This window comes from Pelodiscus sinensis, chromosome 15 (genome assembly GCF_049634645.1).
Source record: "Pelodiscus sinensis isolate JC-2024 chromosome 15, ASM4963464v1, whole genome shotgun sequence".
NCBI lineage: Eukaryota > Metazoa > Chordata > Testudines > Trionychidae > Pelodiscus > Pelodiscus sinensis.
Genome location: NC_134725.1, coordinates 8,888,332 through 8,905,860, shown reverse-complemented (window position 1 = coordinate 8,905,860; position 17,529 = coordinate 8,888,332). Strand labels below are relative to the sequence as shown.

Here is a 17,529-nt window from a genome sequence, read left to right as displayed (position 1 = left end):
TCGGGGGCGCGCGGGCGCGTCTCAGCGGCGGGGGGGCGTGGCGGGCAGTACTAGACTACAGGGAGGCGGCGCCGCCAGCTTCAGTCACATCGGAGAGCTGGCCGCGCGAGCGCTGCTGGAGACGCTGCCTGCCCGCCCGCCCCATCCCTTCCCTCCGCGCTCGGAGCCGCCCAGCACACGGTGAGTCCCGCCCGGGCCCTAGCACCGCTCACGGGGGGGGGGGCACCTGGCCGCGCGCGAGCCCTGCCCCAGGCTGGGGGGAGGGGCGCTGGTTCTGTGCGACTGATGGGGGGGTCCGCAGTGGAGCTGGGGGAACTTGCTGAGGGGGCGGGGGTGTTGCCGGGGGGGGGGCTCCGATGGGGGGGAGGGGAGAAGAGCCCCTCTTGGGCTAGGGGGCGGCGATAGCAGCGTGGCGGCTTGTGCGGGGCTGCCCGAGGTCCCACGACCGGGCGGTGGGACTGTCAGGGGCCGTCCCCAGCTCGAGCTGCGCCGGGGAGAGGGGCCGGACACGCGCGAGCACCGCTCCCCGCCTTCTAAGCTTCCCCTTTCTGCGCCTTCAACCTGTAGGCGGCCACCCCTGCGGGTACCAGCCGCGGAGCTGGTATCGGTTTACTGGTAAGCTTGCAGTGCAGCTGAAAAGCCAAAAAGTGATTCCAGCCTTTTCTCTTGAGGAAATAAATCCTGAATAGTGAAACTGAAAATGCTCCCACGCATGCTTTCCTCCCTCCTTTCAGCTGAAGGAGCTGGTCCCAGCATACTACAGAGGAGAAACTACATCTAGATTACTTCATTGCCCGTGACTTGTATCACTGGCTGGAAGCTGAGTTCTGCTTGATTTGAGGAGGTGTGTTCTTAAGCTATAAGCACCATAAAAATCATGGGTACGTCTAGACGGGCATGATTTTCTGCAAATGCTTTTAATGGAAGAGTTTTTCCGTTAAAAGCATTTGTGGAAAAGAGCGTCTAGATTGGCACGGATGCTTTTCCGCAAAAGCACTTTTTGCGGAAAAGCGTCCATCCCAATCTAGATGTGGTTTTGCACAAGAAAGCCCCGATCACAATTTTCACTGGCCCTTTTGCGCAAAAGCATTTGCACAAGAGGGCTTTTGCCTGAACGGGAGCAGTATAGCATTTCTGCAAGAACACTGACAATCTTACATGCGATCCTCAGCGTTCTTGCGGAAATTCAAGCGGCCAGTGTAGACAGCTGGCAAGTTTTTCCACAAGCAGCTGCTTTTGCGGAAAAGCTTGACAGTCTAGACGCAGCCATGGATTGTACAAGCCCAAGTCTGTTTAACTGTCTATAGGAGTTTAGGGTGATGGATTCTCCTACTGCTATTTCAAGTTATATTGTGTGAGTTTGTGCACTGCTTCTTAGGTAACCATGTGTGATCGAAAGGCTGTAATCAAGAATGCGGATATGTCTGAAGAGATGCAGCAAGATTCAGTAGAGTGTGCCACTCAGGCCCTGGAGAAATACAACATTGAGAAGGACATTGCAGCTCACATAAAGAAGGTAAATGACTGTTGTAATAGCTTTTTTCCTCTCTTGCTGGATATACATGTTTTAGAACCTAGGCTATATCTAAACCACATTCCTCTTCCGAAAGAGGAACCTGATCAAAAATATAAATAAAGCACAGATTTACAAATCTCGTGCTTCATTTGCATAACTGCACGAGAGCGCTTTACTCAAAAAAAGTTTTTTTTTTTCAAAAAAACCTGCAGTCTGGACGGGGTTCTTTGGGGGAGGGAGGAACCCTTTTTCAAAAGAACCCGTGTTCCTCATTTTTTTTCAGGAATATGGGTTCTTCCGAAAAGTCCTCTTCTCTCTCCCCCCCCCCTCACCCTCCTGCCCCCGCAAAGAACCCTGTCTAGACTGCGGTTTCTTTTTCAAAAAACATGTTTTTGAAAAAGTGCTCTTGGTTGATTATGCAAATGAAGCATGAAATTTGTAAATCCATGCTTAATTTGCATTTTTGATTAAGCTCATTTACATTCCTCTTTTGGAAGAGGAATGTAGTTTAGATGTTCCCCTAGTGTTCAAGGAGTCCAGAAGAGAACGATGAAGCCCTACTAGGTGCTCAGCTCAACTGAAGTTGTATACAAAAGCCTTCATTTGCAAAATAATATTACAGGAAACCCCCAAGTTGTGACCTCCTGAGTTGCGACCCTCTGTACTCAGTTATATTTCAAAGTGCAGAAGGGGTCAAAAACCCCTGACTTATGTCCTCGGCCTGCATTTAGGACAGCACATGGCGCTTATTGTCAATGAAGGTATTAGTTACGACACCCCCGATTTGCAATGCTTCCCTGGGAACCAATTCTGTCACAAGTTGGTCGCCTGTACACCATTCCTGTGAAGATAGCAACTTCCTTGGGTTTGGTAACTGCTCTTCTTTCCTTCGGCTATTTTTTCTTATCCTAGCTTATTCTAAGAGCGGAGCAGTTATTGGCAGAAGCTGAACATGGATGTTGCCTTTGAACAAAGTTAGGAAACTATTCATACTTCTACAGTTTGTTGAATTGGAATTGCTAATGGAAGAGACTGGCCTGCTATAAGAGTGAGGGGGTTAAAGTGCTGAGAGGAACAGACTTATAAGCAGAAATAATTGACCATGAATAAATGTCAGTCAAATGCTCTCCTTAAACTGTCTTTTGAGTTGGTTCAACTTAGTGCTATTTCCAAGGAGAACAGCAAACTTTCATTTAAAAAAAAAAAACACTTTCAGTGATTTTATTATAGCAGAAATGTCAGTTTAATTTACTATAAAACAATTCTTTATCTCTTTGCTAAACTTTGGTATACCTTCCCAGTGGCAGATGTGATAAGACAGTGAAAGTATTAGCCTAGAGGCCTAATATAGTGGTTGAATACAAAACAGATGGACACCTCTGCTTGGCCCAAAGCACAACATTTCAGGGCAATTATGTATGGATACGTATATAAAGCACTTTAACAAGTCTGGATTGTTCTGGTCATCACACTAGTCCTTCAGGTTTTGCTAGCCATAAGTGGGTACAGAGATCAACAAATAATGTAATCTACTTGCCAGTGGCGAGTAGAATACAACCCAGAAGAGCCAGCGCAGAGCAATCTGTGCATGTGCAGAGCGCAGAACCATGCGGCAGGCGAGCCCTGAGTGGATAAACAGTCTATTAAATGAAGTGAAGGTATTTTAGTATAAAGGTTTGTTATGCTCTGAACTAACTCTCCAGTTAGGATCTCATGAAATAAGATGATGCAAACTAGCATAATGTACTCACTGGAACTCCCTAAGTATTCTGCACTTCAATTATGGGTGCCAGTTTGTGAGATCCTAGGTCACCTCTCCTCCATGTTCACTTACTGCTTGGCTAATAATTTTTATAGAGCTCTAGCAAAGGCTTTGTCCTGTTGCTGCTTAAGAAACCATAGCTTGAAACCTAGTGTGCTAAGGATCTACTGAAGTGCGCTAGATTCTTGGATTGAAGAGGACAGTACTTCAAGTAAACTGGCTTGACTCCTGCAAGACTTGGCAAGTGGGCAGTTGTGACTAATCAGTAGAGTCTGGACTGATGGACAGCTGTCCCCTTAATTCCCTAATCTGGGGTATTTAACCCTACTTCACTGAGAGAATAACCACTCCTGATCTTCTCTCAGCCCCCAACATGTAAATTACTCATCTAAGCTGTATGAGTGTGATAAGGTAGCCACTCATGAATTACAATGAGGTGTAGGGCAATATCAGTAACTTCCAGCCCTTGACTCTCCCCATCCTACAGTGTACGTTGTACTGCTCCGCATCCATCTGGACTATACAAGATCATAGGAAGTCTGACATCAATATAAAATATTTACAGATCTTATCCCAAACTACTTCAGTCTCAACACAGTGATTTAGATAAAACAAATCTAACTATAGAAAAATAGATTGACTACAGGTATAAATCAGTTACCTTTTATTTCCATGTAACAACTTCACCTAACTGAAAAAGCTAAGTGAATACTTAGAAAAGGTCTCTATCACAAGTTCCAGGAGTATGACAAAGATTAAGCCAGGAAGGATTTTTCCCCCAATCCAGTGCTACTTTCTTTGGTCTTCAGGGGTTAATGCTGTACATAGAGAATGAGAGATGATTTGACTGTTTGCCTTCTTACAGTAGGAATCCTCTGGCTGAAGAATGGCCAGGAATCTTATGCTACTACTTTGTCAATGTAGTTTCCCCCTACCTCCTTTCTCCTGCCAAAGAATGGCCACTTAAATCAGCTGATGGTTCATTTGAGCTAGTTGACTCCAGGCTGAGGAGTTGGCTGGACATTTGTCTCTGGGGAACTTGTTTCTTGACTGCTTTCCAGAACATGCTGGAACATCTTTGGTAATATATGTTGGAATCTTTTCCAATCTTGCCACACGTTTTACCAGAACAATAATGATCAGGTGTTCATGGCAGTTCTGCTTTTGTAACTTTTTTTTCTCTCTCCTCCCCCCCCCTTCTAGGAGTTTGACAAGAAGTACAACCCCACTTGGCACTGCATTGTGGGAAGGAACTTCGGCAGCTATGTGACTCATGAAACTAAGCACTTCATCTATTTCTACCTAGGCCAAGTTGCTATTCTCCTCTTCAAATCTGGTTAGAGCACAAACTGTGCTATCCAAACTTGCCTCCAGTTCCAGGACTGCACACTGACTCCAAATAGACTGAAATCTTAAGGCTTCCTGAGGGAACAAACCTTGCTCTTCAAACCTTTTGTTGTGGTAATGGACCGGTACTCCTCTGTACCAGTTTGTTTTCATTGTGGCTATAAAAAATAGCAAAAAAGTCTCTTGTATTTATTTTCTTTCCAGAAACCTACTTCCCTTTTGAATAAAACTGTTGGGTATGCTCAACCTTTAAGAGTTTATTCTAATAGTTTTAGAGCCCATAAGTGCACTTAGCCCTACATTGATTCTTGTACTGTGGTCTTCCCCTGAAAACAAGTGAAATATTTCATGAAGTGAGCTTATTTGTCGACCTAAAATTCGCTCTAAGGCTAACACTACTCGTATAGAAAACTTCAGTACTGGCATGGTACCTTTGATCCTGGAGTGGTAATTTGTGAGGTGTCTAGACATCAACTTTGAAGCTCATATGCCTTTTATTTGCTCACCTAAACACTTTGTTTACAACTGTATCATTCTGTGCCAATACATCTACCGTCTTGTAATATTGTCCAGTGGCAGAACAGTGAATCATAAGCCATTTATTTCACTTGCAAAAAGTTATTAGACTTCTATTAGGATAGGTACTACATAACCCCAGTAAGAAGGACTAGTTCTAAGGATGTTAGGATGACAAATAGGTGTCCTAGCTAGAGCCCCAGCTGGCTTTGCTGCAAACTAGCTTTTTCTCAGAATGCATGTCTACTGTGCTCCTTTACTTCCCTCCCTGACCTTGCATCTCTTCCCACTCAGGCCCTGCACTCCTACCCAGATCTTGCACACAGTGCCAGCCTCCCCTCAGACCCTTCACTCCCAGCCTACTCTTCCTGCACATAGAATCCCTCATTTTTGGCCCCACTTCAGCAGAGGGCAGTTGTTCCCAACCTTTTTTATACTAGCAAATCCATTAAAACTTTTGGATGACTGGTAACATTTTATTTGCATATTCTTTATGCAAAATTCATTTGCATAAATTGGTAAGACCAGAGTTTGCAGATATATACAACACTAAAAAAGTTGTTAAAGGAATCCTTTCCTTTCTTATCTTAAGCCATTAATACTGTTTGCATAACTGAAGATATTATTGATATGATTAATAGCATAAATTAAACATACTTACACACTATTTAATGAGACTACTTCTACTGCATCTTTTCACATATTTATTTGAAGTTTACATAATAACTGGTCAAATTCAGCTTCACGTAGGTAAACACACATCCCAACTTGCTTGGAGCTGAGTTCTGCCTTTCCTGGGTGGCCTCACATGCTGAGGCATAGCAGGCAGCAGAGGTCCAGCTGGACTGGGGCAGAACCCAGCAGAGAACACAGGCATCTGGTTGCCAGAGTTCAGGGTGTATCTGAACAGCCAACTTCAGGTCTGGCAGCTGCTGGTCATGCACCAAGGGTATGCCCTGGGCCTGGAGCAACCAGCATGGGTGTGGCCTGGCACTATGCCACAGCCATTGGTTCGTAGCCCAGCAGTGGGAACAACTGGTCTACGGGGCTGCACAAAATCCACTGCCCCACAAGAGTTAATCCAGCTCTGATAAGGGGTAAGTATGGACAATAAGAGGATAGATTTTCAATATAAAAGTTTCCTAGTTTTTCCTTATCCCAATTCAAAGAGACTGCTGCAGTAACTTGTCAATCAAGGGATACAGAAGTAAACTAGTAAAAGATTACTTTGTCTTATATCATGTATTTGATGGATAGTGTAATTAACTTTTGAGGCACAGCCACCATTATGCTGTGAGAGAAAGTGCTATAAAGTGAGCAGGCACTTTCAGGACTTTATCCCTATCAATGAGGAAATACATCTGCAAAAGAATTCTCAAATCAGTGAGACATTTTACCATAAAAAAGTGAAAGATATACAAGAATGTAATAAGATCTTTAAAATAAATATACAAAAAGCCTCAAGTCACCCATATTTCCAAACATGCACCCTGGAGTCTTTATTTCATTGTAGTATATAGAGCAGTGGTCTCCAACCTTTTCACACCCAAGATCTCTTTTTAAATGTCAGGGCAAGCCAAGATCTACCCCATCTCTTCGTTGAGGCCCCACCCTCTCCATCACTTATTGTCCCCATCCCTTACTCTCACTGGATTGAGACAGGAGGTGCAGGCTCTGGGGTGGGAATGAGGGATCTGGGTGAGGGGTGAGAGGTGCAAGGTCTGGGAGGGAATTTGGGTGCAGGAGGAGGTGCAGAAGAGGATGCTGGCTCAGGGAGGGGGCTCCAGGCTGGAGAGTGTTGGAGTGAGATGGAGGGTTGGGGTGCTGAGCAAGCCATAGACTTGTGGATGTGGGGGTGTAGGAGTTTGTTGGGGTTCATGAGGAGGGCAGGGTGGTTGGCTATATGACGGGCTATCGACACAGGTATGTGGTGTGTGGGTGGTGCAGGAGTATTGTGGCACAAGACTGGAGATGTGGGGGTGCAGGAGTTTGGGGATGTCCAGGGGTTCAGGTGTATGATGGGCTCAGGGTTGAGGTGTTTGTGGGTGCAGGAGTGTTATGGCACTTCGGCCAGGTGGGGGATGGACCCCAATTGGGGGCTTGCTGTCCAGGTTTCATATTTAAATTATATCCAACACAAAAGGTTTCAACATTGTCTTTTTTTATGGGAGGAATGAGGAACTTTTTTGGGTCAGGAGCCACTGACTCACAGAAAAGTCAGCTGGGCACCTCACAAGTGCAATGCAAAAAAACAACCCCTCAAAAACCCTGCAACCCTCACTGGTATGGCCCCAACTGAGACCTCACTCCCCTGGCACTCCAGCCACATTGGATGGTGGAGGAGAAGAGGAGGTAGGACAGAGGTTCAAAGCCTCAGGCCAGATTAACTCTTCTGGGGTTCCAAAGTTAATGGATTTGGTGAGGGGCCCTCAGGCTCCGGGGTGGAGCCAAAAATAAGGGTTCCAGTTTGTGGGACAGAGCTGCCAGCGAATGGGATAGGAGTGCAGAATCTGGGTGGGAAGTAGGGTACAGCAGCAAGCTGGAGGTAGGCATCTGGCCAGGAAAGAAGGAGCTGAAACAGGGTGCTGAAGGGTGTCTGTCTAGGGAAGAGGGGGCAGAGTGCTGATGGATGTGTGGGCAGGGGAGAAGGAGCGGGGCAGCTCAGCCAGTACCTGGGGATCTCCAGGGACAAGGATCTTTTGGGCAGGCTCTGCAGACAGCGCTGGAAGAAGCGCACATGTGGCTTCTTTAAGAAATCCAGCCACTTTGGATCCTCTGCCACCTACTTAAATTGCCCCCAGCAGCACAGGGGAAGGAAAGGCAGATAAGAAAGCACACATTCTGCTGTGGAGAGGGGAGGAGCAGAGTGCATGCACACTTCTTGAGAAGCCACTCACCCATTCTCCCCTGCAGCAAGAAGCCAGCACTAGCTCCAAGGAGCAGGAGTCTGAAGTGCCAGTGCAGGCTCTTCATTGTGAGTGGGTGGGAAGAAGGGTGTGGTGGGAGCACTGCGTTGAGATCGAGTGGCAGTGCCTCTGCGAATGACCAGTAGATCACGATGGACAGGTTGGCAATCACTGATAGCAGGATTGAAGGCTAACTGGTTCATGTCTACCTTCAACCAGTTCTTTTACTGGTGTATAAAATACACACAGACAAGCTTGGATTTAATTTTTGCCACATCCTCACACAGTAGTTTAGAAGTTATCAAAAACTGCCAAGTACAAAAGTCACTGTCTTTGAGGCTTTGGGAGTAATCAATTGACAGAGAGTATATACCAGGCATCAAGGTATCTCTTTAACCACACTAACACAAATGCCTAGTAGATAGAGGGTTTTCAGGTCCTCAGCTGGTTGTAGGAACACACATTTTAATTTTTCAGAAACCCTGAATCTGAAGTCTAGGTTCTGCAGAGGGGGGCCAATTCTTCCTTTATCCCTCCCCACATCTGTCTTGGCAGGGAAGTTTTGGAGTCATATAGCTTTTAGCTTTCTAAGGGAAATACCCTTTATCCTTCAAGAGTTTTGCAGTGTAGAAGATTTATAGTTTGAAACCTGAGTGAATAGCTACAATGCCTGATGTTAAGTTCTGATATTCCACCTTCAGAAAACCTGTATCTTCAATCATTGCCTTGAACTCCTCCTGAAACATAGTAGAGAATTTAAGAATGGCCATATGACGTCAGACAAATACTCCATCTAGTCTAGTATCTTGTCTTTTGACAGTGGCTGGTACTAGATACTACAAGAGGAAGTCAACAGAACAACATCTGATATTGCTGGACCAGAGAGTCCTAAACCAGAGAGGTTCAACCTCTAGTACTTTAAGTTTGTTGTAAACCTGCTGCCTATTGATTTCATTGAGTGACCTCTCATTCTTGTGTTTTGTGAAGGGGCAAACAACACTTCTTAGTTTACTTTCATGACACACTCTCCCTCATATATACAGGCAGTCCCCGGGTTACATACAAGATAGGGACTGTAGGTTTGTTCTTAAGTTGAATTTGTACATAAGTCGGAACTGGTACATATTGTACCCCAGGTGTCCCCGATTCAGCCGCTGCTGAAACTGACCAGCGGCTGACTACAGGAAGCCCGAGGCAGAGCTGCTTTGCCCCGGGCTTCCTGGAATCAGCCTCTGATCAGTTTCAGCAGCAGCTGACTTGGAGACACCTGGGGCAGAGCAGCTGGGGTGCTGCCAGGTTGGTCCCCACAGCGCCGAAGTGTGGCGCTGCAGGGACCAACCCGGCAGCGCCCCAGCTGCTCTGTCCCAGGCGTCCAGATTCAGCCGCTGTTGAAACTGACCAGCAGCAGCTGAATCGGACACGCCTAGGGCAGCGCAGCTGGGGTGCTGCTGGGTTAGTCTGGTAGTGCCGACCCGCGGCGCTACTGGATCAACCCGGCAGCACCCCAGCTGCTCTGCCCCAGGTGTCCCCAAGTCAGCCGCTGCTGAAACTGACCCGCGGCTGACTACAGGAAGCCCCTTCCTGTAGTAAGGCAGTGGTCAGTTTCAGCAGCGGCTGACTTGGGGACGCCTGGGGCAGAGCAGCTGGGGTGCTGCCGGGTTGATCCAGTAGCGCCGCGGGTCGGCACTACCAGACTAACCCAGCAGCACCCCAGCTGCTCTACCCTAGGCGTCGGCGAGAAAAGCCTGGTCTGCTGGGCGGGGGAGGGGGGGCGAAGCGCACTAGCTGCGCCCCAGCCTCTCCCCCCCAGCAGACCAGGGAGACGCGGAGCGGCAATAGTGTAGATGACTATAAGATTAACGGATAAGTCTGGTCTTATCAGTTAATCTTGTTAACTATACGCACTTCCCTCCCCCACTGCCTCTGTATCAGAAGTGGGGGGGATACCACCCAGTGATCATGAGGAGCTGGTTTAAAAGGTGGATCCAACTGCCCACCCACCCTACTTCTGTGCTACTGCCTCTGATAGAGTGGCAGCAGTGCAGAGGGTGACAGGAGCAGCTGGGAGCTGATATGTATAGGAAGCAGGCTTTCAAGCACACTCCCTGCATGTGCCAGCTCTACGAACACACCTACCCACCCTGCCTCGTACTGGGGCAGCAGGTGGGAGGGGAGGCAGGATCCAGTGCTGGGGGGGGAGCCGCCTTAAAAAGTCTGTTCTCCCAGCACCAGCTCTGCCATTTGCACCACCCCACACACTGCTGCCTCTAATACAGAGGCAGCAAAATGGGGTGACAGGGGGCTCCCCAGGAGTGCAGCTGGAAGCATACTGGCTGCCAACCCCACCCCCAGGGATTATTAAAAAGTCACATAACTGCTAAAATTTCATGCAATTATGCAGCTATTCAATTATATGCTAACATCTCTAATTTGCAGTTAGAAGAAGAATACTACCATGTATCTTAAAGGCTTAGTCTCTTAATCCAGCTGTCCTCATGGTATCAATTTATACACTAAATATTCAAGCAGTGCCTTCTTACCTGGGCTGGAAAGCATCGGATGCTCTCCACAAGATACTGGTAGGACTTCCAATCTCCAGCAATAATTTCACCCAGAACAGGGATTACCTGGAAACTATACAAGTCATAGAGCCTGCCCAGAAAGACAAGCAACACAGGTTAACATGCAGACTTAAAAAAAAAAATCCTACTAGGACTAACTTTTCCCTAAAGTGGAATTAGTCTCTGTATATCATGTTTGCTGTGGACTTCCACAGAATTTGGATTTAAACATGTGATAGTGTTTCAAGGACTTCTGACTCTTCTTCCACGTTTTTATCACAGCTCAAGAAAAACTATTGTGTGGGGGATAAAAATAAAGAGAAAATAAATTGTCATATTCCAACCTGGAAATAAGGGGGTTGTTGACTTGACTAAATTCGAGACACAGAAATCTCCCTCCTGGTTTCAGCACACGATATGCCTCCTGAAGAGCCTGAGAGAGATCAAAAGTAGATGAACAGACTGTTTTGTAGGGAAGCAGCCAGCCTAATATCTCACAAGGAGATGAAACATGGATGTTGGACATCTTTGGGTTGGGCATAGTCCAAGCAAGTGAAAGAGTCTGTTCTGGTTAATGTTACCAAATAGCCTGGGATTTTCATAGGAAACTTTAAATATTTAGACTTGGATAATAATACCACCTACCTATCCATTATGGGCCTCAAACTACAAGTATGTTTTAAATTAGACAAAAATCTGAATTAACAAGTCTTTTTCTGTCAGGTTGAACTCAACTCACTCATGTTAGGTCAGAGAGGCTCAATATAGCTGCACATCATTATATTTTTAAATAAAAATCTTTTGCTTTCAGGAAGTGATTGGCCTTCTTTATTAAGACTGTATTAAACATGAGGTATCGCAGCATATTAGCAAGTATTCCAAGATTCATAACATTTCAAGCTACATCCACCTTCCTGAAGATGGTGAAACAACATTACAAAAAACAAAGCAAAAAAAAAGCTGACATGCAGAAAGACTTTCATCAGTTGTTTGAACAAGTAATTACACTTTAAGGGATTCAAAGCATCTCTCAGGGCATAGAACATTACGTATACTTACCAGTTTGTGAAGAGATTCCCACCCACCCCCCAAAAAAGATCAATAATATCCTCTCATGCAGTACAATCAATCAGTCTCAAAATACTAGGTCCCAATTAGAACAGTTGATATTACTTGCTAGAGTGATTACAAATATTTTTTTTAATTTTTAAGGGCTAATCAGCTTTTCAGAAAAATGTATGCAAGTATTTATACCATATATGTCACCATGGTAAAAATGTGAAGACTATGTTGCTCTTAGAAGAACAGGATATTTAGGTTTTCTTCTTTTTTTTGGTACCCAGAAAGCTCAGGTGAACTGTATATCCCAGGACATGCTGTCCCTGCTTACCTGGTCAATATGAGTTACATTCCGTATTCCAAAAGCAATTGTGTAAACATCAAACTTGTTGTCAATGAAGGGTAGCTCTTCAGCATTCCCAACCACCCAGGACAAGCCTAAAAAAACCAAACAAACAAATAAACAAAAAAAATCCACACACTCCCCCCCCCCAAAAAAACAAAAAAAACACATACACCACTACCACCACAATACAACATACATACTAGGAGCTGCTCAGCAACAGATCCCAGAATACTTTCAGAAGATCTTCATTTTGTTTGGAAAAAATATTGTACATAATTTTTTAATGTTGAAACTTACCATCTTCCAGTTGTTATTGATAAATCTTTAATTTGAAACAATGGGTTAAAAAAAACATGTAATACCAGCCCATTTAAAACTGAATGCATTAAATAAAATATACCACATTTACATACACATAATAAATCTTATTTAAGGAATGTTTCTGTAATTAAAAAGTGGGAGAGGGCAAACAATTATCCTACAAATACTGTGCATCAAGTAAAATTTATTTTTTAGTCTTATTTAAATTAATCCTGATAGGAAGAATATGGCCCCACAAAAGAATTTCTAGATATCACTAGTCCATTGACCTGCAAACTAAATAGCCAATATAATTCAGATTCTCCAAGCACTACAACCTATTCTCTGTGGAAATTATTATAGTTATCGTGTGTGTGTGTGTGTGTATATATACACGTGTGTGTGTGTGTGTGTGTGTATATATACACGTGTGTGTGTGTGTGTGTGTGTGTGTGTGTGTGTGTGTGTGTGTGTGTGTATATTATATATATATATATATATATATATATATATAGTGACTTTTTATTTATTGTCTTGATTCTTAAAGTATCCCTTATGAATCACAGAATACTAGGACTGGAAGGGACCTCGAAAGGTCATCAAGTCCAGTCCCCTGTTCTTATGGCAGGACCAAATACTGTCTAGACCATCTCCAATAGACATTTATCTAACCTACTCTTAAATATCTCCAGAGATGGGGATTCCACAACCTCCCTGGGCATTTTATTCCAGTGTTTGACTACCCTGACAGTGAGGAACTTTTTCCTAATGTTCAACCTAAACCTCCCTTGCTGCAGTTTAAGCCCATGAGATCTGTGGCATAGCCACATACTTAGAATCAACTTTCCCGTTTCATATCTATGCAGCTCACTGTATTCAATGGAATTGCACTGATGTATTTTGCTCAGTGTCTGACTGAAGGAGAAGTAAAAAATCCCCAGACTCTCCTTTTCAAAGGGATACAAGTACTGAAGACACTAACTGTGCCTATGTAGAGAGCATAACTCAGGGTTGCAGACCTGTCATGACAACTGGCCAGCACCAGTGCAACAGCTTACTTACCTACTCTCTCCATGCTATTGAGGATAAAGAAAACCTACACCTGATATTTGCCCTTCAGAAAAGTTACTGCTCCAGGCAAATAAAGAAGTAGAATTTTGGACAATTGCTACACAAGGAATTTTTGTTTTAAATCTAAATTTCTGTCATTCAGAGACCCAATACAGAAGTGATATTATACAGAGATTACCTTCAGAGTAGCCAAGGTGTTGTGCTTTCTGCTTTCCAATCTTTAGCATTTCCTTGTTAATATCACAAACCACCACTTGGGAGCCTCCTGGCAATTCATTTTCCTCTTGCTGGTAACTCTTAGAGATTTCCTGCCATGATAAATTCTGATGGGATTTCAGTTTCTGTCTGATCTGGTGATCCCATTGGGAACGAATATAATTGATAAACCGGAAGGCTATGTCACCTGCATTGGTTTAGAAAGGTGAATGGCAGATATGGAATATTTTCAGATACTGAAAAATTAAATATTAAACAGGAAGTTAGAATTGTTAACGTCTAGGTAAATTGGAACCATATGCTCTTTTTCATTATTTAAATGAAAAATTAACAAGTCTGTTTCCCCCTTACTGTTAATTGAAAGAGTTTCTATCAGTGTGATACTTCGCTTTTCTAGAGGTTTTGTCCAAGGATCATGAGTGCTTCAAAACATTAGGAAACTAAGACTCAATCCTTCCCCTTGGGGATCCTCATTCTACAGATAGGGGACAGAGCAATTCGTTGCCTGCTTAAGGTCATAGCATATGCATGCATGTGAGTGAGAACAAGTGAGCACGCAAATACAACCCAGTACAGGCAGTCCCCGACTTACACGGATCCGACTTATGTCGGATCCGCACTTACGAACGGAGCTTTCTCACCCCGGAAGTCGGGGCGAGAAAGCCCCGTTCGTAAGCTGCTCCGGTGCCCCTGGTCTGCTGGAGACCGTCTCCAGCAGACCAGGGGCACCGGGCGGGTTCCCGCGCTTCTGAGGCTTTGCCAGAGCAAAGCCTCAGAAGCGTGGGAACCGCTGCTGCTGCCCCTTGAGACCCGGTGCCTGTGGTCTGCTGGGGACGGTCCCCAGCAGACCACAGGCACCCGGACTGAAGCCGCAGCCGCGGGGGGGTCCCGCGCCTCTGAGGCTTTGCCAGAGCAAAGCCTCAGAGGCGCGGGGAACCGCCGCTGCTGCCGCTTTGACTGAAGCGGCAGCAGCGGCGGTTCCCCGCGCCTCTGAGGCTTTGCTCTGGCAAAGCCTCAGAGGCGCGGGACCCCCCCCGCAGCTGCGGCTTCAGTCCGGGTGCCTGTGGTCTGCTGGGGACCGTCCCCAGCAGACCACAGGCACCCAGACTGGAGCGGCAGCAGCGGCGGTTCCCCGCGCCTCTGGCTTCAGTCCGGGTGCCTGTGGTCTGCTGGGGACCGTCCCCAGCAGACCACAGGCACCCAGACTGGAGCGGCAGCAGCGGCGGTTCCCCGCGCCTCTGAGGCTTTGCTCTGGCAAAGCCTCAGAGGCGCGGGACCCCCCGCCAGAGCAAAGCCTCAGAGGCGCCGCACCCCGCTGCCGCTGCGGCTCTGCTCCCCGTGTCCCTGGTCTGCTGGGGGGGGGGGGGGGGCGCAGCTAGTGTGCTCCCCCCCCCCAGCAGACCAGGCTTTTGTTTTGGACTCTGGGGCAGAGCAGCTGGGGCGCTGCCGATTGGTCCTGCAGCGCCCGTGGGCACTACTGGACCAACCCGGCAGCACCCCAGCTGCTCTGCCCCAGGTCCTGATTCAGCCGCTGCTGGTCAGTTTCAGCAGCGGCTGAATCAGGATGTCTGGGGCAGAGCAGATGGGGTGCTGCTGGGTTGGTCCAGTAGCACCCCAGCTGCTCTGCCCCAGGCGTCCCCAAGTCAGCTTCTGCTGAAACTGACCAGCGCTGACTACAGGAAGCCCCAGGCAGAGTTGCTCTGCCCCGGGCTTCCTGGAATCAGCTGCTGATCAGTTTCAGCAGCAGCTGACTTGGGGACGCCTGGGGTTCTTAAGTTGATTCTGTATGTAAGTCAGAACTGGCGGTCAGTTTCAGCAGTGTCTGAATCTGGACGCCAGTTCCGACTTACATACAGATTCAACTTAAGAACAAACCTACAGTCCCTATCTTGTACGTAACCCGGGGACTGCCTGTATTCCTGACTTCCGGTTCATTTAGTCACTAAACCAGATGACTCCAAATTTTGTAATTTGTATCTCTACTTAACCATAATGTAATCTGTCTGTCCCTCTTCCCCTACCATCCAGGAGTCTGAAACCACAAATGGAAGCCAAAGCTGGGACCAGAACTAGGGTCAGGCCTGGGGTCAGGCCAGGGCAGAACTGGGGGCAGAACATGGCTGGGTGGCTCTCCTACCTCATCCCTCCCCCAACTGTTCCTCCACAACTCCCTAAGACAGTGCACCCCACAGTTTTGGGAACAATGCACTATACGATACTTATTCTAAAGTCATGTAATTGTTGTAATATGTGAAATTAAGCACAGTGTACACAACAGAAATTATATTTTCCACTTTTATCTACAGGTACATGAATTTTTGTCCTACATTAAGGAATCATTACTCCATCAAATAGTATTAATTCCTAGTAGTACTACAAATAAAATGGAACATACCTGTCCCTCCAGCAACATCTAACAGCTGGGTTCCTGGGTAAGGGTTCATTTGATGCAGCAGAGTATCCTTCCAGAGACGATGAATACCCAGACTCATTGAATCATTCATGATATCATACTTCTTGGCCACACTTTCAAATACATGGTAAACTGAAATAAAATTATATTACAGTGCAATACATATTTCTTTGGGTAGCATGCCATTTAAGCTTACTTTTATATATTTACTAGCCCCTTCCTAGGTTTATTAGGGATGTCAATGTGTAAACAACTATATGATTAATCAGTAAGTCTGGGCTTACTGCAGGCAGAGGGGAGGGAGGGGGAAAGCAGCTGGCTTTCAAGTTGACTTGCCCCAACACCGGATCCCATGGAGTCGCCTGCCCCCTCAACTCTGCACTGCTGTCTCTGATAGAGAGAGAGCAAGGGGGAGAGGGGAAGAGGGTTGGGGCACAGACGGGCGCCAGTATACATGGGAAGCTAGTTTTCAGGCTGGCTGGCTGCACATATCGGCTCCAGCGAAGCTACCTGCCCCTTGTGCTGCTGCCTCTCTATCAGCACAGGGGGCAGACAGGAGCTGAAATGCACGGGGAGCCAGCTTTTAAGCCAGCTCTCTGTACATGCTGGCTCCATGGAGTTGCCTGTCCTCCCATGGTGGGGGTGGGAGGCGAGGGCAGGCTGACCTGCTGCATGGGGGGAGCTGGCTTAAAAGCTCGAGCTCGGGGCCCGTGCCCAGCGCCACCCCCCCCGCACCTTTCTCCCCTTTCTCCGCCTCCGACACGGTCTTGAACCCGAAGTGCGTCTCCCGCTCGGCGCCAAGGCACCGCGCCGCACTGAAGAGCCCGCGCCCTACGGACAGCAGCTCCCCGCGGCGGCTGCTGGGCAGCAGCCGGCCCACAGCGGCTCCGATGGAGGCCGCCATCTTGGGACGCAGCGTGACCTTTGCCCTCACGGAGGGCTGCTTCCGGTCACGGGGCGCCTTGGTGCCCGCCAATGGGAAAGCCCGTATGTAACTCAAAAGGAGGGTGGGAGAATGGAGGGGGGCGTCTTACTGGCCGGAAGCGAGGGCGGGTTTTAGCTGATTGTAGCGGGGCTCGCGTCAGAGCAGGCGGGGGTTACCAAGGAAACAGCGGCCTAGTGCCATATGGCACCTTCTTCCCAGGAACTGGCGACCCTCTCACCCCGCACTACCCCCCCCCCGATAGGGGTGGGGCCTATACAAAGCCTTTATAAAACCAAGCGCTAAACATTGGGACTGTCCCTATAAAGGTTGGGACAGCAGGTCACCTTGGCGGCCCTGCACTGTGGCACCCGCCCCGCTGCCTTTTGTTGTGGCCAGTAGCCTCCCCAGGAATGGAATTTGGGGGGGTGTTTGAATTTACATGGGGAGGTGTCAGGGCCGATGAGGGGTGAGACCCTGAGGGGGAAGGTGGGCTGTATGGCAGCATTGTTCACAAAACTGGGGGGGGGTGTTGGGAAATTCCTGGTTGTGGCCCCCTGGCTCCTCCCCGTGCCCTCCAACCAATATCTGTTA

The 17,529-nt window shown here is 47.1% G+C and overlaps 2 protein-coding genes across 3 annotated transcripts; one reads left to right on the top strand and one right to left on the bottom strand.

Annotated features, from left to right (window-relative positions):
• The first annotated feature begins 39 nt into the window (after positions 1–39).
• Positions 40–4,871, top strand: DYNLL1 (dynein light chain LC8-type 1). Of its 2 annotated transcripts, none has more exons than XM_075898086.1 (3): positions 40–180; positions 1,379–1,516; positions 4,482–4,871. In XM_075898086.1, the coding sequence occupies exons 2-3, from the start codon at positions 1,385–1,387 to the stop codon at positions 4,617–4,619; spliced, it is 270 nt and encodes an 89-aa protein (XP_075754201.1). In that variant the 5' UTR covers positions 40–180; positions 1,379–1,384; the 3' UTR covers positions 4,620–4,871. The 2 variants fall into 2 exon arrangements, with proteins under 2 accessions (XP_075754201.1, XP_006114820.1); XM_006114758.4 differs by lacking the exon at positions 40–180 and adding an exon at positions 748–844.
• A 957-nt stretch (positions 4,872–5,828) lies between these two features.
• COQ5 (coenzyme Q5, methyltransferase) lies at positions 5,829–16,954 on the bottom strand. The gene is made up of 7 exons (XM_075898081.1): positions 16,749–16,954; positions 15,996–16,145; positions 13,563–13,787; positions 11,999–12,105; positions 10,953–11,041; positions 10,588–10,699; positions 5,829–8,784 (listed from the first exon to the last, which is right to left on the bottom strand). The coding sequence occupies exons 1-7, from the start codon at positions 16,915–16,917 to the stop codon at positions 8,683–8,685; spliced, it is 954 nt and encodes a 317-aa protein (XP_075754196.1). The 5' UTR covers positions 16,918–16,954; the 3' UTR covers positions 5,829–8,682.
• Positions 16,955–17,529: the final 575 nt, after the last annotated feature.

Bases quoted from the DNA above. Each gene is read 5' to 3' on its own strand.
- DYNLL1 (XM_075898086.1), top strand. From the start codon at position 1,385: ATGTGTGATCGAAAGGCTGTAATCAAGAATGCGGATATGTCTGAAGAG. The intron at 1,517-4,481 runs GTAAATGACTGT...CCCCCCTTCTAG, and splicing joins TTGCAGCTCACATAAAGAAG to GAGTTTGACAAGAAGTACAA.
- COQ5 (XM_075898081.1), bottom strand. From the start codon at position 16,917: ATGGCGGCCTCCATCGGAGCCGCTGTGGGCCGGCTGCTGCCCAGCAGC. The intron at 13,788-15,995 runs GTATGTTCCATT...AAACCAATGCAG, and splicing joins AGATGTTGCTGGAGGGACAG to GTGACATAGCCTTCCGGTTT. The intron at 12,106-13,562 runs GTAATCTCTGTA...TGGTTTTTTTAG, and splicing joins ACACCTTGGCTACTCTGAAG to GCTTGTCCTGGGTGGTTGGG.